At 50.3% G+C, this 22431-nt stretch overlaps 2 protein-coding genes across 6 annotated transcripts in view; one reads left to right on the forward strand and one right to left on the reverse strand.

Annotated features, from left to right (window-relative positions):
* LOC147614039 (serine/threonine-protein kinase VIK-like) overlaps positions 1 to 22162 on the reverse strand; it is a 38955-nt gene extending 16793 nt beyond the window's left edge. For all 5 annotated transcript variants that reach the window (XM_086780578.1, XM_086780579.1, XM_086780575.1 and 2 more), the window contains exon 1: positions 21781 to 22162. In XM_086780578.1, the coding sequence (XP_086636704.1) occupies positions 21781 to 22110 (330 nt within the window). In that variant the 5' untranslated portion in view covers positions 22111 to 22162. The remainder of the gene's footprint in view (positions 1 to 21780) is intronic.
* LOC147614040 (uncharacterized) lies at positions 898 to 1964 on the forward strand. The gene has a single exon (XM_086780580.1). It carries the CDS (start codon positions 1025 to 1027, stop codon positions 1865 to 1867), a length of 843 nt encoding a protein of 280 aa, XP_086636706.1. The 5' UTR covers positions 898 to 1024; the 3' UTR covers positions 1868 to 1964.
* Positions 22163 to 22431: the final 269 nt, after the last annotated feature.

Raw genomic sequence — 22431 nt, forward strand, 5'->3', positions numbered from 1 at the left:
TTCCCAAAGCCGAGCGGATATGCAGATTGTGCCACGAGGAGGTGGAGACTGAGGATCACTTTGTATGTAGATGTAGAGCCCACCAGGGGGTCAGAGATAGATATGCAGGATTGTTTGAGGAGCACTCTTCACTACATCAGTTGATGGAGGCCTCGGACCAGCGACGACAGCTTGGCAGACTACTACTAGAGCTTCATAGTTCTCGAGAGAGACTCCTCCAGTCACCCGCTCCCACTAGGGGTGGGAGACAGTCCCAGCTCACAGATTTCTTCCAGAGAGCTATGCCAGTGTCAGCTGATGTACCACGTGGGGTGACCGCACAGAGAGCAGAGGAATTGAGAGCCAGGAGGAGACCTAGACAGACTGGACATGGAGCACCCCGACTCCGTCACCGAGAGATAGCAGCTATCCGGATGAGACACCAGATGGAGACACAGGAGAGGCTAGCTCGCTTTCATTCAAACTCAGGGGACATGTTCACACCATTCACAGCCTTAGCATCGGCGATGTATGATATCTTATATCCCTCTTATGGCACTAGATGGAGTTAGACATAGATCTGCATAGCATGCTTGTACTACCCATTTAGCATATAGAGATGCATCTTGCCTTAGCACTCCATCCACATCCCCACCCCCCTTTATATTGTTTGTATATGGGCTCCACCGATCCATGATGATTCACAGTTGTATCCAGACACATGCACACTTTTCTTTTCTTTCTTTTCTTCCGATGACCGGAAGAACACAGTTGTATTATTTTTTGTCTCATAGGTCGACTTTGGCCTCTCGTAGACATTAATATATCTTTCTCTCTCTCTCTCTCTCTCTCTCTCTCTCTCTCTCTCTCTCTCTCTCTCTCTCTCTCTCCCCCCCGCCTGTTGCCTATCTTTCTCTCTCTTCGCAACAGCCCCCTCTGGCCTCTCTCTCTGTGGGAAGCGCTGCAGACACGCACGGAGCTCTTCCTATGGCCAAGGGTTAATTAATTTTTAACCAGAAACCAGCCTTTTTTAGCCCAAGACAAGATGGAGAGGATCGACATTGAAGACCTGATCAAGGCAGCCATCCAACAACACAAGAAAGAGACGGACAATGCAGTTAATATGGTCAACCGGAGCCTTCTTGACAAAGTCAAGAAGCTTGAAGCACGGATAGCAGCCCAAGATGCAGAGATCGCAATTCTCAAGAAGGAGATAGAAGAAGCACGTGCTCAACATAAGCTCGAGGAAGGTGAAATTCAGCCCGTCATGATGGAGGAGCTGAACACCATCAAGGCCCAAGTGAGAACACTTCAAGAGGGAGAAGAAAAGAAAGCCCGGGAGACCTCCTCGTGGGTGGAGGTGCTCACGAAGACGCAAAAGCAAGTAGATGAAACGGAGAAATGGATAGAAGTGGTCAAGAAAGGTAAGAACAAGGAGGCTGAAAGCACATCTACCTCGAAGATTATCAACCTAACCATTGAGGAGGAACAAAGAAGAAAGACAAGGGAACTTCATGTGCGGATCACGCGTCTTAAGGACAGTGACAATGTAGAGGAGGAAGCCAAAGATTTATACACACGCATGGGCATTTCGAGGCCTACACACACGGGGGCTTGGAGTGTGGGCAAGAAAGACGAGAATGGAGGAGAGAGCTCGCAGGAGAGAGCTCTCATTTTACACTTTCGCACCTTGGAGGCCAAGAAGGATTTCTTGGCCAAGCGCTCTGCCCTTAAGAAAACGGGCATCTTTTTAGGAGATGACCTCACCTTGGCACAGCTAACACATATGAGGGAGTGCATGCCGGAGATTAGGGGAGCCAGAGAAAAAGGGAAGCTAGCATTTTACAGAGGAGGCAGAGTGGTGATACTAGAGAGACGCACCGCTTGACGGTGCGAGACCTATGGGACCAGTCTGAGACTTGCAGTATGGAACTGCAACAGAGCATTGAGACTGGATGTGGGGGCCTTTGAGGACAGCTTCAGAGATAGGGACATCATCTTCTACTTGGAAATGCATCAGGCCCCAGGCAACACATTACCGAGAGTGGCGGGATACAGATGGGAGACGACTTGTAGACAGGAGGCCCGTTCGAAGCATGGTGGTCGCGGATCTAGAGGAGTTGCAGTTCTTTTTAGAGAGGAGCTTCAGCCACTCATCCATGTTATGCGCCGTGATGAGAGCGCGAGGTACATGTGGGTCAGAGTGAAGGCAGATGAGGGTAGACCCCTATACATTGCTATATGTTACTTTCCACCCAGCACATCTCATTATGCAGCGCCCAAGGGGCAATCTCCATATATGATTCTAGATGAGGACATATGGGAGTTCTCCAGGGAGGGAGATGTTATCACACTTGGGGACTTTAATGCTCGAACGGCTCAATACCAGACCTCCTCCTTTGACACTTCGGAGGAGATGTTGAGAGGGATAGATGTGGAGGAGATGTGTTTGACCCAGAGATCACAGGATGAGGTGGAGTGTACTGAGTATGGGAGATACCTCTTGGAGATGGGGACTGCACATGGGCTGGCCATTTTAAATGGCCTAGAGAGGTATCCACTTGCCAGTGGCTTTACTTGCTTTCCACACAGACATGGGGCCAGCACAGTGGATTATGTTTTAGCCTCGCCAACCTTCATCCCGAGTATCCAGGATTTTGCGATTGGCCCCAGGTCCATCGGAGTTACGGTGGATCATGCACTTCTCTCCTTTACGGTGGATTTCCACTACAGTACCCGCCAGGTTGGGCAGTCCTGCTATCGCCCGAGATATACCTTCTGTAGAGAGACTGATGGAGTATACACTGCAGAGATCTACAGCTTGTTGAGTGCAGAGGATCCACAGAGCCCATTAGCAGAGCTCACACAGATCCTAACAGAGGCTTTACATACAGCTGCAGCGACGGCCTTCCCACACACGCGCAGCCCACAGTACGACCACGTCCTGGGAGCATGCCCCAGAATAGTTGGTATGATGATGTGGGGAGGCCTGGAGATTGCTTAGAGAGCACCCCCCGCCTCTGGCCATTACCTCTCCAGATACATGGGGCGAGTATGCAGCCTCCCTGTACATAGTACCAGAGCAGCCACCACTACCGAACCCTCCAGAGCCTTGTCCACCCACTTCTACCTTCTTCACAGCAAAGATGGTGAGGAGGGCCATCAACAGATTGCATACAGGGAGGGCACAGGATCATGAGGGCATTGTAGCCGAGCATTTCATACATGCTAGAGATATGATTGCAGACTTGCTAGCTCTCATGTTTAATAGAGCCATGTGTGAGGGGTTTCCTGGGACTTGGAGTACTTCCACCATTGTACCGGTACTCAAGTCTGGAGATCCGAGCCTACCGACTAACTACCAAACCATTATGATTGGTCAGTCGGCTGGCCAAGCTATATGCCTCTATTCTTGAGCAGGAGTTGAGCAGATGGGCAGAGAGACAAGGGGTCCGAGCTCAGGGACAAGCCGGTTCCAGGAGGAGATTCTTTAGCACATGGGAGGAGGATCTACTGTGGCTTTGTGGATTTCCGCAAGGCCTTTGACACAGTGCCCAGAGCTAGATTGATGCGCAGGCTACAAGACTTGGGGGTTCCATGTAAGCTCATTTGGGGTATTATGGCACTTTATGAGACAGTAGTTGGGCAGGTGCGGACTTCAGAGGGTCTCTCCCAGCCAATACACTCCACTATAGGGGTGAAACAGGGCTGCCCGCTCTCTCCGACTCTATTTGGACTATACATTGATGAGATCTCTGATTATATTGGGACACGAGGGGACAAAGGAGCCCAGTTGGCTGGCACTTGGATACCTCTGCTCTTATATGCTGATGATATTGTGCTTATAGCAGACTCACCAGAGGGTATGCAGAGGCACTTGGATACTTTACATGCTTATGCACAAGACAGTGGGCTCTCAGTTAACCTTGGTAAGACCAAGGTTATGGTGTTTAACACTACAGCTTTGTGTGTCTGGAGATCAGCGCCTATTTTCACATATGGGCAGGAGACAGTGGAGTATGTTGACTCATACACATATCTTGGAGTGGTGTTCATTGGGCCCACATTTTCCATGAGGGGGGCAACAGAGGCCAGATTGACTAGAGGATATGCAGCACTAGGAGGTCTAGAGAGGATGTGCTCATAGGTACAGTTTCAGGAGCCACGCACTAAGCTGTGGCTTTTTGACACGCTGGTCACATCGGCTATGCTATATGGAGTACATATCTGGGTACCTAGCCTAGATTGTCACAGTCGATCAGGTTGCACATACGATGGATGGAGATCGATGGAGAGACCACTTGTGTCCATGATCTCCAGGATGATTCGGGCTAAGGCCTCGGTACCCCATGAGATTATCAGAGCCGAGATGGGAGCACCACCGATCGTAGTCGAGGCTCTTGCCAGATCAGTGTCCTTCATTCATAGCACCTGGGAGCTTCCCCGACACCGGTATGCACGACTTGCTTTAGAGTCCTCTCATCAGCTAGCCATGGAGGAAGACACTTCATGTTGGTGTGGGCAGATAGCATCCTGGTTTGAGCTCCATGGGTTCAGTTTAGACAGACTTCCACCCTTCTAGTACTCTCTGGAGGCACCCTCTCTCACCTTGACACATTCTGAGATTAGTAGAGTCATCAGACAGGACCTCATTCAGTTGGACACTAGGAGGACATGGCTAGAGCCCTCACAGGAGTTGGGGACGAAGATGGCTTTCTATAGAGACCATCTTCTCCGCACCACTAAGGATGGCTTTATACTTAGACCAAGCTACATGGATACCCATCTGTCTCATGGATTGAGGTGCGCCATTGGGCAGATCCGCACCTCTTCACATCAGTTAGAGATAGAGACAGGCAGATAAAGAGGTATACCTCCAGGGGACAGGATTTGTCAGATTTGTTGGATAGAGCCAGAGACGGAGGAGCACTACATCTGTCTCGTTGCACAGCATATTATGAGATTCGAGGGCGCTACCATTGCCTTTTCAGAGAGGGATTTGGACCACTGGCTAGAGTCATGGACTATTGTGATCAGCGATGCTTGAGTTTTTATCTCCTGGAGATCCGCAAGCTCAGAGAGTCCATTATCAGGAGCAGACGCCCGACTGGCAGGGAGTCCACACAGAGACAGATTACTGACTTCTTTAGAGGGACTACCCGGGAGGACACACAGTCGACAGCCCAACAGTGGGCACCCCGTGGGACTCTAGTTGAGAGAGCTATGGCAGATCCAGACGCCCGAGGGCTCGGGATCCTCACATCGGAGACGGTGCCTACACCGGAGTATTCAGAGCATCATTGCGAGGCATCGGGCTCGTCCGACCAGGCATCTCACTACTAGGCCATCCAGCACAGACCCATGCTAGAGCTCCTGGGATGATTACCACTCCAGCCATATACTGTTGTACTCACTGTCACTTTTGTACTCCCCCATATTCATGTATTCATGTATCCATGTACTCATGTACCCCATTTTGACTAGTAGCATTAGCTTCCCACTCTCCCTAGTTGCTGCTTCCGGATGCTCCCTACTGATGTATTGTAGGGCTAGATACTTACCTTCAGTTCTTTCTTTTCTTTTCCAGACAGTGTATCAGATGTCACATGGTTGTAACTTTGGTCTCATAGGTCACTTTGGCCTTTTGAAGACGTTAATATAACATTTTATTTCATTTCTCACCTCTCCCTCAAGCCTCTTGAGTCTTCCAACTTCCAAGCCTCTAGGCCTCTCTCTCTCTCTCTCTCTCTCTCTCTCTCTCTCTCCAAGCTCAAGGCTCAAGCCATCTTCAACCATGGCATCCTCCTCACGTGCCAGGGCTTCCCGTAGAAGGACAACGGGATGGACATGGTGGGAGGAGGTTAACTACACCCCATCATGGAAGCAATTCTCGGCCATGAGCATGCAAGCTTTGCCCGTACGGGCGAACGGAAGAGCCCACCTCTTGCATGAGAGTGGGCATGAGGTGAGGTTTCGCACGAATGTCACGCCCAAGAAGAGACCGGAACTTCTTGACAAGCTTGCCATCTACAAGGCGGTCCAAGCGGCAAGAAGGACACCACGAGTGGCCGTGGATCCCGCGACGATGGGGAGAGGAACTCAAGCCTCTACAATGGAGTCATGTAATGGATCGGGATCATGCACGCCATCACCTTCACCATTGAGTCGGAATGTTGCTCCATCCACGACGCCGGCACCCTCCATCTCCATGGCCTCTCAACCATTACGTGGCCCACGGCGACAATCTACACTTGGGGAGAATTGGAACCCCGAGTTGAAGGAGGAGGTGGATATGGCGGTGGCCCGCTTCTTCTTCCACGACCACATTGCCTTTCAAGCGGCTAGGTAAGTGCAATCGATCATCGCCAATTCATCATTCATGTTTTCATCACCCTAGTCCCCTTCTCATTAGTAAATTGCTTTCTTGAATAGGTCGGAATACTTCAAGGTCATGGTTAAGAAGATTGGGAAGTATGGCTCAACCTATACGTCCCCCCTCATCCGAGATCTTTAGCACTACATTGCTCGAGAAGGAGAAGCACATTGTAGAGCAAGCGGCCGACAACACAAAGTGGCAGTGGGAGAGGAACAGAGTCTCCCTCATTGTGGATGGATGGAGTGACACTCGCAAGAGGAGTATTCATGGCGTGGTTGCATATTCCCACGGAGAGATGTACTTCATCTCATCTCATGATGCATCCGGCACCGGGAAGAGCGCGGATGTGCTTGCGGCGGAGTGGGCTACCACCATGGAGATCATTGGCCCCGAGCATGTAGTGGGCTTTGTTGCGGATGGGGAGCCTTCCAATAGGGCGGCGGAAGATATCCTCCAAGGTATGTATGGACATGTCACGGTGTCCTTTTGTATGGCTCATTGCCTAAACAACCTCCTCAAGGACATAGGGGCATTGCCATGGATCAGTCCGCTCATTGAGGAGGCCAACACCATGGTCTCCTTTGTCCTCAACCACCAAAGACTTCGGCATGAGTTCAACAAGAGGTCCTCTCTCTCTCCCGCCTGTACCCCTGCGCCCCTTTCTCTTCGCTTCTCTCTTCCCACCCGCCTTCTCTCTCTTCGCCCCCTTTCTCTTCGCTTCTCTCTCCCGCCCGTACCCCTGCGCCCCTTTCTCTTTGCTTCTGTCTTCCGACCCGCCTTCTCTCTCTTCGCTTCTCTCTCCCGCCTCTACCTCTGCGTCGCTTTCCCCACCCACCCTTGCTCAGGCTCCCAAGGCAGCAACATAACTCTCCCCTGCACCTGCAGCTGAGCATCTTGTAGGTCGCATTTTCTGAGTCGCCCCCAAAGGGGAGAGGGTACCCTTGAGGGGGGACTCGTTCCACCAACAGCCCTCTCCTTTATCAACAGCAACACATGGAAAGTAAGAAGTCTTTTGCCTCAGTCACCTCTTCACGATTACCGCCCATTCCTCCACCCGTGAGCAAGCCGACACCATGGGAAGCCTACCTCATGCAAGAACTGAAGAAACTCCAGGGAGAATTAGCAGCACTGAAACACGAGACTATCAAGAAAGATGAACAAATCAACGAACTGAAAGTGCAAGTGCAAGCCATGAAGACGAGGCAAGAGGAAGCACGAGAAGGACCCATTCCTACAACACTACAAACAGAAACGACAAACCATGTTTCAAAGGTAAATTCAGTTAACTCACAAGATTTTGTTAAAGAAGTCATATCAGCTGTCAAAGAAAAGGAACGAATGGAAAGTAACAAAAAGGCAATCAGAGTCGGTGGTCTTCCTCAAGGCTGGGATAGGGCAGACATAGCTCAAGAGCTTCGAGAAGACTACATATTAGATACAGATGTACTTACAGCACAACTGAGCAAAGTAGTCCCCTTCGTGGACTTAGGAGACCCTATCTCTATTATAGTAAAGGGTACACAGGCAAAAGTCTCCTATATGGACAACAATGAGAAAATAGCAGTGATGAAGCAAACAAGGTCTCTCCAAGGGACAAAGGTATCTTTCTTTCTTTCTTTCTCTCCTCAAATATTCTGACACCCGGTTTGTCTACAACTTCCTCATGTTGGGCCGGTTGAAGGATTGTAGCAGTGCTTTGAGGGGGCTTTTCCTTAGCGACAAGTTTGTCGACATGCAAGAGTCCCGTACAAACACTGGCCAAGAGTGTAGGTTATGGGCGGATGACGCCTCTTAGTGGGAGCGTGTGAAGACCACGGATGCTATGGTGAGGCCCATAGTCCACCTATTGAGGATTGTAGACGCTATGCAACCATGCATAGGCAAGGTCTACGAGGCCATGGATCGCATGATAGAGAAGTTGAAAGACTTCTTGCCTGAAGACAGATACGAGGAGATCGTGCCTTGTGTCTAGGAAGGTGGAATTCCTACTACTTTCCATTGCATGCAGCAACTTATGTGGTGGACCCAAAATTCCAAGGCAACAAGCAGGGGGGTGACCAGGAGGTGAGCGTTGGATGGAGGATTATCTTGGACCGTCTTGTGTCTGATGCAGGTTAGGCCCAAGATCAGGGACCACCTTTCCATGTACAGGTCATTTCATGGCTCCTATGGCTGTCATGATGCACAAATCGACCGCTCCAAAGTTGGTGCTGCTCTACAATGGGAGGACTTTAGTTCGGATGGACCGGAGCTACAGCAGCTTGCCATCCGCATACTTAGCCAGGCCGTCAGCTCCTTTTGCTTGGAGCAACTTTGGAGCACCTACAGCCACATTGTCTCTAGGAAGAGGAACCGACTCGGGGTAGAGCGTGCCAATGACCTTGTCTTCGTCAACGCGAACTTGCGAATGCTTTGCAAGAGCTTGACCAAGAAGGCAGATTCCTTCACCGAGTGGGAGATGAGTCAACAAGAAGAGCAACAAGAGGATGAGGTGCAGGAGCAACATGCCAGTGAGGATGAGAGTGAGGATGAGCTTGATGCTCCTTTGGCACAAGCTACCCATGACCATGAGGCGAGCACTTCACGTGGATGATCATTCATGGATCATGATTCATGGGCCTTACTACTTAGCTCTAGCCTCTAGCCTCTAGCCTCTAGGCTTTAGCACTTTTTGTCATTGACTCATTTGAGTCCATCCATGTATTCTGCCTCCTTAAGGCTTAGTCTTGACTCTTGAGTCATGACTCATTTTGTATCTACTTAATTATTAATACAATCAACTGTTAACGCCTTCACTCTTTGATTGGCGTATTTTGTTATTATGACTCAAAAGCTTACCATTTTAGTGTAAATTTGTGCTCATTTTGATATACTTTCAAAGTAGAATAAGTGTAGAGTAGAAAAACTTTTTAAAAAAGTATTTTTTGAGTGCCGTTCCCTCCCTCGTCTCCGTTCCCTACTTATGGCCATCCCTCGTCCCCGTCCCCCGTTACCGTCCCCCATCCCTTGTGACTATGGTTTCATCCCACCACCTCAGAGTGGAGCATAGTCACATGAAAACGCGTTTCTGGAGTGAGAAACCCAGAAATGTTTTGAAACGTTTCAGCTCCTTTTTTTTTTGGTTTCTCAAAAAACAAAAAATGTTTCTCAAAATGTTAAAAGTTCCTATTGTTTGGAACTTTAGCAATGCAAAATTACATAGAAAAAAAACCGAAACCTTGGCATTTCTTAGCCGAAGGCCGAAACGTTTTGCCCCGAAACCCCAAAAACCCGGAAACGTTTCTGGTGACTATGGGACTCAGTGGAGATAGGTAGAGCTGAGCGCGTCTTCAGAGCTGGGGAGCTCATACGGAGACCTAGAGAGGAGAGGATCTCCCGATTATGCCACACAAAGGTTGAGGAGCATTACATATGCTGCTGCCCAGTATACTATGAGATCCGCAGGAGCTTTCATTGTCTGTTTCGTGAGGGATTTCGTCCACTCTCTAGGATCATTGACTTCCTGGACCAGCGTTTTTTTTTTTTTTTTTTTCCGAGAAAAGATCCTTTCATTAGTTATGTAAAAACGCCCGTAGGGCTACAAAAGAGATCTCTCCTGCTCCTAACAGAGAGAAGAGCAGTGAATACATCATGGCAGCCCGGGAGACTCTCCCTAGGTGCTGCAAAATACAAGCATCAGTCTAAAGGACTGAGCGGCTAAATCATACAATGGGGGGGGGAAAGAGCCAAACAGGTGGCCTGTAGTGCCAACGGGGGGATCCCGTGTGTAGGGTGTAGAACGGGCCGCAACGCCAAGTGGTATGAAAGGCCTGGCGCCGTAAGATCGCCTCATCCGAGTCTCCCCGGATGCGGTCGTATTGTCCTCGCAGGGTGTGGATCAACTCCTGCCAAATCCCCCGAACAATCTCTGCTGGTGGCTCTAATCTCCCCTCAAAGGCCGTAAAGCACCGGGCCCTCCAGGTGAACCAGATGGTGAGGCTGCTGAGGAGCTCCCATCGTAAATCCCTCTCCTGTGTCCAGCTGGCGGACGAGAAATCCGGTGCCGGAACCAGGCGAGGCTGGCCCCTAATAAATCTGATGGCCTGACTGCCCTGCTCCATCTCATAGCCCATAGCAGGCCCTGTGACGAAGTCGACCAAGCAGCGGCACCCCACGTAAACATACCCTCTGGAGAGAGGGGGGCTAGAATACGCAGCATCCGCAGCCAAATCTGCTGTGCCTGAGGGCAGTCCCAAAGGCAATGTCTCTGTGTCTCCATAGGGTGGCCGCATCTGACGCAGGCCGCCGGAAGACCGCTGTAAACAAGCCAAGTGCCAACTGCTGAGCCCCTGTGGGCGACCAGCCACTGAAAAGCCGAGATCCTGCGGGCCTGTCGACTAGCCCAGAGCCGAGCCCAGAAATCCTCCAGGAACTCCTGTGATAGTCCCTGCAATCGCCAATGCCCCGCTGCCGCTGGAGAAACCGTCCTCCTCGCCGTCAAAATATGCCGTCCCAGCCGAACAGTATACTGGAAAAATGTGATCTCTGTGGCCTCAAGGGATGCATAAGGATCATGCCACTCGTACTCTCCGGGGTCCCACTGTAGCCGGGCCAAGGGGCGCGCTGCATATGCCCATATGCGCCAATCCGGGAGCACGTCAGCAGGGTCGGGGTCAATATGCCACTTCCGAGAAGCGGCAGCCACTACCCGAATCCTCTGAAAGGTGCACTCTGCAACCAAAGGCGACTCCACCTCCACTCTCTGGAGTCTGCCCTCATCCTGAATCTCATAATAGAGACATCTGCCATCCTCAGTGCTAGCTCTGACAGCAATCAGGATCTCCAACTGTGTAAAGGCTCCCATCCACCGTGGGGCCACTGGCTCGAGAGGTGTGAACCACCCCCCCGGGATCCAAGAAAAAATGAGCCAACTCCCAAAGTCGGCCTATCACATCTGTAACCTCCAAATCGCTCATGTGATGAGAAAACTCAACTGCCTGAGTCTTCAACGTGCTGAGAGCGAGCTCTAGAGTCCACTCCCGGTCACAAGGTCCACATAGAGGGAACGAGAAGGCCACCGCTGAGTCTAGTGCCTCCTCCCCGCGGGCCGGAGGTATCACTACATGCACTCGGATGGGTGCTGGCTCATGGGGGCCCTCTGCTCCAAAAAGCCGTGTGAAGGTATAATCAAACGCCTCCGAGCGCTGTCGAATGCCGAGGCGACTCGGCCGACTGCGGATAGATGAAATCCGTGAGGCCCTAATCGGCATAGGTCTCCTCTGTGATGCTCGAGCGAGGTCAGTGCTCAGCGCCGTCCGGACTGCAGGTGAGCGCCAGGGAACTGCCAGGACCTCCCGGGAAGGCGAGGCGGGCGGAGGGGGAGGAGGGGGAGGCGAGGGAGGAGGAGAGGGAGCCGCTGCCGAGACCGGAGCGGGGGCGGGAGGAGGCGATGGTGGAAGCGAGGCGGTGGGAGAAGATGGGTGTGGGGGAGGTGAAGGAGGGGGAGCTGGCATCTCCTGGTCCTCGGTCGCTGCAGGGGTCTCCTCCTGAAGGGGAGCAAATCTGTTCCTCACGGGAACCCAGTGAGGCTGAGACTGTGGCTGCTGCTGCAGCGGTATCTGGGCGTGCTGCTGTGGCTGTCTCCCTCGACGGCGCCCCTGTCCAGGCTGCCACTCCGAGGTCTCTGTGGCCTGAGCAGGTGTCCCTGAGGCAGCCTGCCGAGCCGAATCTGTGGGTGGGCCATCCGTGGCCTGCTGCTGTGGTGAGGGCCGAGGTCTCCTGCGAGGGCAGGCCTTGGCCAAATGACCGACCTGCCTGCAAATGAAGCACTGGTTCGGGAGCCCCGAGAACTCCACTCTCTGATCTATCCACCCCCCCCCTATCCTAGGTAGCTGAATGACCTTAGGAAGGGAGGAGATGTCAGATACCAACACTCTGACCGAAGGTAGCCCAGCTGCTCTGGCCACCACTGAAGCTGCTGAGGGGCCCGTCTCAAGAACCGAGCCCACCAATGCTCCGAGCCTGGAGAGGAGCGGAAGATACTCCCGGCGGAGACCAGGGAAACAAACTGTAATATGGAAGAGGCGCTCTCCCTGCTCCGCCGCAGCTGGGTCAAATCCATGCTGCCAAGGCCTGAAGAAAGCCCGAGCACCCCTGATATCCAGAGGACTCATGGCAAGGACCTTGGCAACGCTCTGGGCGGCCTCGAACTCGATCTGATAATGTCCCCGGCCCAAGAGCTGTACATCCAAGATCTTGCCCACATCTGCAAGAAGGCGAGCCTGAAGTAGATCCCTGATCTCCCCTCTGCTGGGGCGAGTGCCGACTATACAGCAGATGGTGGAGTGAGCCTGAAGGCGTTCCACCTCTGCGGTGAGGCTCGCTTCCTCTTCCGGCGAAAGAGAAAGCCTGATGGGGATGACCTCAGGGGCGGGCGAGGGGGCTGCGGAAGAGTCCCTCTGAGGCGAGGCGGGAGGAGTCTCCATCAGAGTCTGAAGCTCAAGCGAAGGCGAGGCGAAAGCGGAAAACCTGCAAGAAGCGGGCTGCACACCAAGAGGCGGAAGGACGGATGACAATGAGGAAAAAAAACAAAAACCCCCAAGGGGTGAAAAGCAGCACGACAGAGGAGGGAGGGGGGGGGGCGAAAAACGGAGGAGAGGCCCAGAGGGGGGGGCAGCGACAACGCGAGAAGGAGGGGGGCGGGGCGCTGCTGAAGGGAGGCGGGCGTGAAGAGGCGAAGAGGCGGGGGGGCGAACTGGCGGCAGCGGGGAGGGAGGGCGAAAAGGCGGCAGCGGGGAGGGAGGGCGAACTGGCGAAGAGGGGAGGGGGGCGAACTGGCGAAGAGGGGGGGGAGGCGCAGCAGCGAGGAAGGAGGGGGGGGCGGCGCAGCAGCGAGGAAGGAGGGGGGGGGCGCAGCGGCGAGCAGAGGGGAGCAAGCGGGGGGCGGAAGGAAAGAAAAGGCCGCGAGGAGGGGGGGGGGAGCGATGGCGCGCAGAGCAGGGTGGAGGCGGGAGCTTCAGCGAGCTTCCTGGACCAGCGTTGCCTAGGCCTATTCCTGCTTGAGCTCCGCAAACACAAGGACACTTTCTTGAGAGAGCTTCGGCCCCAGCCACCCCAACCCCTCCCTCACCAACCAACCATCACCAATTTCTCCTGGTTTTAGGAGGCGGCCCATACACCCGATCTTGTGGACCCACCTCGCCCGAGAGAAGTTACCTCGGACCATGCCTCCTCATTCTAGCGTGTCCGACGCCCCCGACCCCCGGATGTCGGCCACAATTCCCTCATCCACGACATGCTCCACCACAATCGAGCTACCTTTCCACGTAACGTAGCTAAGGGAGACCTCTCGGCCATACTCATTAGCCCCATGCTTAATACACAACGATTGCATATAAGAGCACGAGCACACTTTGGCACGAGCGATTTGGTCACATCGGATTTGCAGTGCTGAAGTAGATGTAGAAAAAGGGAATGGTAGCTAATTTGCCTGCATTTTCGTAATTACAGGAACCATGTGAGGCTTACATATGATGGGCAAGCAACAATGCAAGGCATTTCTACAAGAAAGCAACAATAGGGCAAAGACTTCTCTATGCTAATATCTATGGTAAGATGTCTACTATTGTATTGGAGGGATCTTCTTACTTCTTGCTGTTACAGTAGGAAGATGTGGGTTTATTTCCAGCACTGATTATTTAGCATAAATCATCCATCAGTAAAAGCAGTTCTCAGCATTCTAAAGCAGTCCAAGTGTGCCTAAAGCCACCGGCTCCCTCGTGCATACTGTCAACAACATTCCCAAGGCTTCCCGAAGAGCACCTTCAGCATTCAACAAGCATATGTTCATCCCTCAGTGTTGGGATTGCATAGTGGTCATTGAAGAGCAATTCAAAGGAGCTTGGAGAGCATCTCAATCAGCCTACATTCGGTCTACTTCATCCTTGCGTTTGGCAATCATCAGTCATCATTCATATTCATTGTAAAAGTTCTCCAAACAAATATAAGCAAATACTCCTGCTTGCAGGGGGGAGCTTCAGTGGGTAAATTCGGACGCAATACTGTGTCAACTATTATCTGCTTTCTCTCTCTTCTCTTCTCTCTCAAATTGGAATTGCATAAACTCACGGGTTAAAGAAGGCTTTGTGTTACAACGATCAACCTATTGCATGCTACATGGATCCTATGGATGAATACCCGCATCTCTTTCCCCTCCACACACCACTCTACCACCAAGCCGCGTATGCCTATGGATCCTATGGATCAACACCCGCATCTCTTTCCCCTCCACACACCACTCTACCACCAAGCCTCATATGCCTACACAACTTACACAATGTAACATGCAGAAGCTCTAGGGGTCTTCTTTTAGCCCTAAACACCTTCCTAGAACATCAAGATGCAAAACGCCAACAAGAGATGGAGAGAAGAGAGAGATAGCTGTATTTTCAATATATTCTATATAGTACAAAAAGGTGTACAATCTAGCTAGCCATAGGCTGCCCCATAAAAGGTTGAAGACCCTAGTCTAAACCTAGTCTAAGGCCTATCACCCCAACAAGGTGAGAGATGCCAATCATGTCGGCAAGATCGACAGGGTTATATTTCTGAACATCAGCACGTAGTGTGGGGTTAAGCCCTTCAACGAAGGCATGAAGTTCGTCCGCTGGGGACAAAGAATCAATCTCCAGTATCAAGTTGGTGAACTGGGAGATATAAGAGGCCAAGGAACCAGTTTGGTCCAAATGGCGTAAGCGAGTACGGGCTTGGAAATCCGCATTGGCAGGTATGAACTGCTTACGGAGGACCCGCTCGAATTTTTCCCACGTTGTAACCGTTTTTCCAGAGTGCTGTCGTCGTTGCCACCATAATAAAGCAGTGTCTTTGAGGAGGGATACCGCAAAAGTCACCTTTTTGGAGTCAGAAAGGGTCATGGTTTCAAAGTATAACTACAGTTTGTAGAGCCATTGGTCTAAGATGCGCTTATTGCGCTGACCACCATAAGAGTAAGGGGGTTTAATTTCCAATTTCTTTGTTTTACTGGCTTGTAAAAGACGATAAAGAGTTTTAAGGTCGTCGCCTTCTACCTCAGAAGTAATGACGTCTTCGTCTGCTGGTACTGTTGCTGAAATATCTGTTGCTGCTGGTACGGAACTTGTGTAGGAGTGGCGATCCGTGTGAAGCTGCTGGATCTGAGAGGCCAAGGATGCCATAGACTCCTGGAGTTGCTGTTGGAACTGCTGTTGGAGTTGCTGCAAAGCTGACTGCCATTCCGGAGGGGCTAGTATGTCAATAGGTTCTGCCATGAGAGGAGATGTTGATGTAGAGGCTTCAAGGTGATGAGGCTCTGGGGGTTTTTGCTGTTGATGACGCCGTTGGGCTCTAGTAAGAACCATCGGCTAGAGGGTGCTGCATCTGTAAATCCCGAGAGGAAAGGCTACGTACTGGTGAAGCGGCTATAGACCATCCAGTATAGTAAGGGCGATCCTCTGGGACTGGGCTCGCACGAGAGTCTGTTACTGGAAAAGAGGGTACAAGAGTAGGGACAGCTACTGGTGTCAAGGGTGTATACTCCGGTGTAGAGAGACGCACCGTGAATGAACATGGATGAATGTCCTCAGAATAAGTGCAATATTCATGAAAAATGATGCTACACTCGGGGAGGATAGCGCCTAGATAAGGATGACGCCTGAGTATAAAACAATAATGATCTAGATCCTGTGCAGAAGTACGAACACGGATCACCCACACGTCGAATTCTCGGAGGTGAGAAGTCGGTGTGGCTATCTGTATGCGGTAATGAGTGGGCTGGAAAAAGGGGGGCACACTCACTGGAACAGGGGCTGGGACTGGTGGAGAAACACGGGTAGGAGAGGGCACTATGGACTGAGAGGGTGTATCCTGTAAATAACTGAAGTCATAGGTTTCCTCTGCCATAAGCCGTCGGAGAAGAGGGTAGTGTGTGTCCACGTGATCCCATAAAAAGGGGTATTGGCCCCGGAGGAGTGGAGAGCCCGCAAAGGAATGAAATGGCGGGTTGCTGATATGTTAATACTCCACTTTATGTGAAATGTGTATACTCAAGAAAATGGAAAGATCACACCTAAAGGAGGTTGCCATAATAAATAGTTTTGCTAGAGAAGAAGCACTAAGGTAGTAACCGTCAAGCCACCGAAAACACCAACATAGACCGCAGGAGCCTAGCAATGAAGAAGGCTGCTTTTGAGGAAGGGAGGCGGCAGCAAGTTGGCGCGCAGAAGACCAAGGCAGGCGCCATTTCGTAGGAACCCGTAAGGTAAGTATATGGTTTTTTTTTTATGCGCTGGTCGACTGGCTGTTGGGTTCTCCTTTTTTTTTTTAATGCGCTGGTCGGCTGGCCGTTGGGTTCTCCTTTTTTTTTTTTTATGCGCTGATCAGGGGCTAGCTGTTGGGTTCTCTTTTTTTTTTTTATGTGCGCTGGTCTTTGCCGGGTTTCCTTGCACTGGCGGGTTGCCGTTCGCTGGTCGGGTGGCCGTTGGGTGCTGGCTGCCAGCTGCTCACGTGGCTGGTGGAAGCCACGAGTATAAAAGGCTTAAGTATAAGCCTTAAATCATAAGGCTTTTTTCTTTTTTTTGTGTGAAACGTCACGTTTAAAAAAAAACGTGAAGAGTCATGGCTTTAGAAAACAAAGGGTGGCGCCCCTTGCTTGTAGAGGTATTGAGCCCGAAAGGAGCGCAATCAAGACCTCCAGTAGAGTACAGGCAGCCTACAAGCACTTAGATGGAACCCTGGTGTGAGTCTCTGCTTCCCACCATTTTTTTTTTTGTTTCAAAAAAATGCTTAATCAAGCAAAATTGGCTAAATCGGGTAAAATTAAATGGGGCATTCTCTCCTGCTCTTCCATTCAACACTTGCTACACCCAATTTTAGGGTTTGGGCGGGCTGATTTTAGGGTTAGGGTTTGGACTGATTTTAGGGTTAGGGTTAGGGTTAGGATTTGGGCATCTCACAAAGCGGAAAAAAGTTTGCTCTGATACCACTGTAAAGCTTTTATAGCTTTATTAACATGATTAAGACTTAATTAACAAACATAAGACAAATGCTGATAGAAAAATTGAGTTGTTTGCATTGAGACAGGGGCCTTTCTTAAATAGAGGCCGAAAGGGTACAAGTGAAGAGACACATCCCTGGAAAGAGGTGTGGCTCTTGAGTCAACGGTTATGTCCTTTGGACTTAGGGGTGTGCCTTTTAATGAATAGACATGTCCTTTGATAGTGACCCATGCGTAAGGGTGTGACCCTTCACAGGTGTCCTTTCAGTTAATAAGGGACTAAGGAGTAATTAAGGAGAGATTAAGAGAGTTAGTCACAATCGTGACAGTTGTATTTCTGAATTTTCAGCAAAGATTGCTGATTTTTCTGACTGGATTGTTGAAGCCCTCTTCTAGGTGCTAAGGACAGGGATCTACAACTTGGAGAGATCTTCCTTCTTCCTCTCCTTTCAGTTTCCCATCCTCCCTCTGTTTCTTCTTGCTGTGCACAACTTGAGAGGAGGATTTGCTGATTTTTTTTTTCAGCCCCTTTCTTTAAGAGAAGGTTTCTTGTCAAAGGACACAACCCCAAGAGATTTCTCTCATGCTGCTCCTTCTATAGTTTCTTCTCCAATGCCTGGATCTCCCACCCACCCTTTCTTCTAGTCTTTCTTGAGGAGGTTTGGATTCTTGGTGGTGATGGCTTCTGGAAACCGTCCCTTTACTTCTACCAACTATTAGATTTGGACTTAGTGGACTGAGTTAACTTTGGAGGCTTCTTGTCTTTGGGTTGTTGTTGCTTCTTCTCAGTTATTGGATCCTGTTTATCAGGGACTTTATGATGCTTCTGCCAGGATGGTTATCATCCAATCTTTGTCACCTTCCATACATGTGGAATTTTTATTTGCTTCGTATGAGCTGTGGCTTGAACTTCAAAGGCGGTATTCGGACTCAGGCATTGCCTCATAACATTAGGAGACTAGAGCCAAAGTGGCCCCCTTGTCAGTTTCCGATTCTCTTTCTCCCTCTCCACAGGACACAATCCTAGTGACCACAGCTATGACTTCTTTAGTAGAGGTTAGGGTCACATCGGGTGAGGTTGAGGATCATCCCCACTGATTCTTCCTCCGTTAACATTGCAGATGATCATGCCTACCCTCTCCATGGTGTTTCTCTGGGTTCCCCTCCTATGCTACAAGATATGCTTTCAGGGGAGGATTCTGCTCTTATGTTCCAAAGGAGGCAATTCTCATTGGTGGTTACTTCCACTATTTTAGAGTCTATTTTTGTTCAGACTTCAACCCTGGCGGATTCAGTTATCCCTCATGATCCTCTTGTGCCACAAGTTACTTCATTTCCTCCTCCTCCAGAGGAGGATTCATCATCTGAAGATCATCTTTCTCCTATTGTTGGAGAATCTTTACCCTAGACAGTATTTTCATCTAGCGTACCTTTGGTGGATTTTGGAGTTGCTACCTCTGCGGTTTCTTCGGTGATTGCTCTATTGGTGGTTGTTCCTAGTCCTTTTCCAGGCATTTTGGTGTCATCGGCTCCTACTTCACCAGTACCTATAGTTGTTCCTTCTTCAGAAGAGGAGGAGTTTACTACCATACCGATACTTGTTGCAGATATAGAGGAGGTACCATTTTCCTTGGAGCTTCCTTAACTGAAGTAGGCTCTTTGCCCCGAATGATACGAGACATACATACTTTACCTATAAATGCTCCTCTGCATGACTTTTGTCACAAACTCTATGCGATCTTCGTGGTCCACTCGGAGGAATACTCCGTCACACAAGACTCCCGAATGGTTTCCAACAACCACTTTGGTACCCGAACAAAATGCAGAGCCGCTTGCTGCTGCTGTGGCAAATCTCCAACCTCGCGATCAACCTCTCCTACTGGCTGAGGCTGGCTAGTTGGAACAATAGCCCGAGACTCATCCTCATACTCATCTGGCTCTCCAAGAAGCGGTGGCTCCTCAACAGTAAAAGCCGGAACATGCTCATCAAAGACATCATCTCTACTGACAACAACCTCATTCCGCTCCGGGTCATATAACCTGTAGCCTTTGAAAAGAGAGTTATATCCCACAAAAACAAGCTTCTTGGACTCGGAGTCAAGCTTCCCTCTCTGCTTCTTCGGAATGTGAACATAGGCATCACTCCCAAAAACACGAAAATGGGACATATCCGTAAAAACTTAAAAAGTATACTATATAGTGTACATATATATGCAGAAAAATGAATGAAACCGCTCCTCCTAGTCCAAGACCATCAACACAAGCTCCTCCCAAGTAATGGTGTTGGACCTCTCGCTAGCGATCGTAGAGGAATAGAAAGTTGAGTACCGAGAGGACAGATGAAACAGCAGGGTGATGGCCATGTCCTCTCATGATATCTCCTTCCTAGCCTGAAGAACCTCCTATTGAAGAGCCTGGAGTTTGTTGATGTGCTCCCGCATCTTCGAATCGCACTTCCAGGGAAACTCTCTTCATGGGTGATACTCGATTGTACAGAGAGACCAAGTGTTACCAAATCCCTCAAGCCAACGTCATGTGTTTGATATGATTTATCACTTGGGGTGTGCAATTGAGGAAGATGAAAGAGCACAAATGGGCATTAACACAATCCCACAACTGTGCCTGGGCCCCGCTCTTTCTTGACTAACAGTGAAATTTCCTCCTCCTCCTAATCTGGCCTTGGAACTCCAACCGTGATGAAGTCAGCCAAATCATAAGATTCCAAAACAAACTCCATCATCACCTTCCAAATGCCATAGTTGTTCATGTCCTATTGTCGGTCCACTGGGAACATCGGGAGGGTGGGGATCTTCACAGGTTTCCCCACCGGCTCAAGCAAATCTGCCATCTCACGGGTTCATGTGGTCTTGTGAAGGGAGGGTGCATGGGAAAAAAAATTTGAGGAAGAGGCTGCACTTTCTTGCAAGGTGGTTGTCCAGCAATGACGCACGCCTTTTACCCGCTTCTCCATGTCCCGTACAGCCCGAACACTCTCCAATCAGCACCAGACACAGCAGCCCCGCAAGCTCTCGCTGTCTCCAAAGCTTCAAGCAACCTTGAGCTCTGATACCCTGTCAGAATGTGCAGCGGAAATGAGACTGAAAACTGAGCAAAATATGCAGAAGTGCAAGAGAAGAGATGTGCTCTGAAACTCTAATATACACACACTGAAACCAGTACCACGTGTGGGGAGGGCAAGGTGCCCCCATATATAGGGACTAGGGGCAGCCAGTCAGCCTATATAAAAAGGCCGACAGCCCCTACAGGGGCCCCACGACCAGGCATGGCCTGGTCGGCTAGCCTCTAGGTGGGCACCGCCTCCTATAGGCCGACCAAAGAAGAAAACAGCCCCCCACTGCACGCCTACAAAATTGGGATAAATGGGAAGAAAATATGGACATAATCGGGGACTCCTCCCGCAGGCGGGCACACCCACATCACAGGCCCTCACTCCCTAAAATACAGTATGGTACAAACAGGAGATAAATGCTGTCAGCTTTGATATCTAATGTTGATTTGAACTGCAGATCTTGGACAAAAATATATTTGGTGATCGGCACTCCATCGGGTGCTTGGCACCTCTCTTTGTGCTCGTCAGAGGATGGAAACCCATGGTGCCAATACTTGTTTGATCTATATCAGGTGGTGAACCCTAACTGGGCAAGGAAAGGGCATTGCCAAAAAGACTAGGATCTACGGATTCTGTTCACTAGAGGTCAAGACCGAGAAGCACTATCTTTTCACATGCCCATGGGCCATGAGATTCGAGGAAGGTTTTATCGCCTCCTCAAGGAGGGATTTGACCCATTGTCTTGGGTCATTGATTTTCCAGACCAGCAATGCCTTGGACTCTACTTGATGGAGCTGCATGCCACAAATATCAGCTATCAGCTATGCAGAGGCACAAATGCCGACTTCGCAGATCCTACCCAAGATGACAGCCCCCCCTAAGTGCAGCAAGCTAGATGCTCATGACACCCACTAGTCCAAGGAGATGCCCCACCCGACAGCTTCGAATCCGAGAGATCCTCCAAAGACATAAGAGTGCCCCTCCACAGGCAATGGACATACAGAGCCTCTATACGATCATAGATGTCGAGGACCCACTTTGATCCCCTCACATTGTATCGGTAGCATTGTGCCACTAGCACTTACATGGTTGTTTTTTCTTTCAGCTTTAGTTGAGTTTTGTATTCTTTTTTCCATGATTCAGTCTTCATGGACACATTGTAGCACTTTTGGTCTCATAGACCCTTTTTTTTTGTAGACGTTAATAGAACAAAGACGGAAAAAATAACTGATTGTTTGTGTGTGTGTGTGTGTGTGTGTGTGTGTGTGTGTGTGTGTGAGAGAGAGAGAGAGAGAGAGAGAGAGAGAGAGAGAGAGAGAAGTAGGGCGGGGACTGGGAATGACCTACCGAGTTGCCCCAGCGGTCCTGAGCATTGACGGGAGCGTGATGGTCGAGAAGGAGCCGAGCAACGTTGATACAGCCGAAGAACGCGGCCACGTGAAGGGCAGTACGTCCGTCGTAGTCCTGGACCTGCAGGAGGTGGGGATCTTGGCAGAGGAGGCGGGCGACGGCGGCAGCGTCATCGTTGCGAGTGTGCCAGAAGAGATGCGAGGTGAGCGAGAGACGTGCCCGGATGTCGTCCGGCGATTCCTCACCGCTACCATCGTCATCGGAGTGCGCGGGAGAGGGGCCTGTCGGAGATCTGATCGGAGATCGCGGGCAGCACGAAGACGCCATTTGGTCTCACTGAGCTTTGCGTACAGCACAGAAAGGAAGCCGCCAAGTGTGTGTGCTGTCATAAATTAATCTTTTTCTTTACTTTATGGTAATAATAATAATAATAATTTATCCATCTATTAACTGAAGGTTCCATGTGGTTGACAAGCTAATAGGAGGAGGAGCGAGAATTTTGAAGGAGAAACTACTTTATGTGTGTAAAAACACATAAATTGAACGTGATATATATGTCATTCCAAACAATGTCGCAGCATCACGCGGATCTCGTACTAGTCTATATTATGCACAGGTTTTGGTCGGTGCCGCATCACCAACTCGACT

This window comes from Cibotium barometz, chromosome 42 (genome assembly GCF_041138505.1).
Source record: "Cibotium barometz isolate CiBa-2024 chromosome 42, ASM4113850v1, whole genome shotgun sequence".
NCBI lineage: Eukaryota > Viridiplantae > Streptophyta > Polypodiopsida > Cyatheales > Cibotiaceae > Cibotium > Cibotium barometz.

What these genes read in the sequence shown, in the direction of transcription:
- LOC147614040 (XM_086780580.1), top strand. Translation starts at nt 1,025, where the DNA reads ATGGAGAGGATCGACATTGAAGACCTGATCAAGGCAGCCATCCAACAA.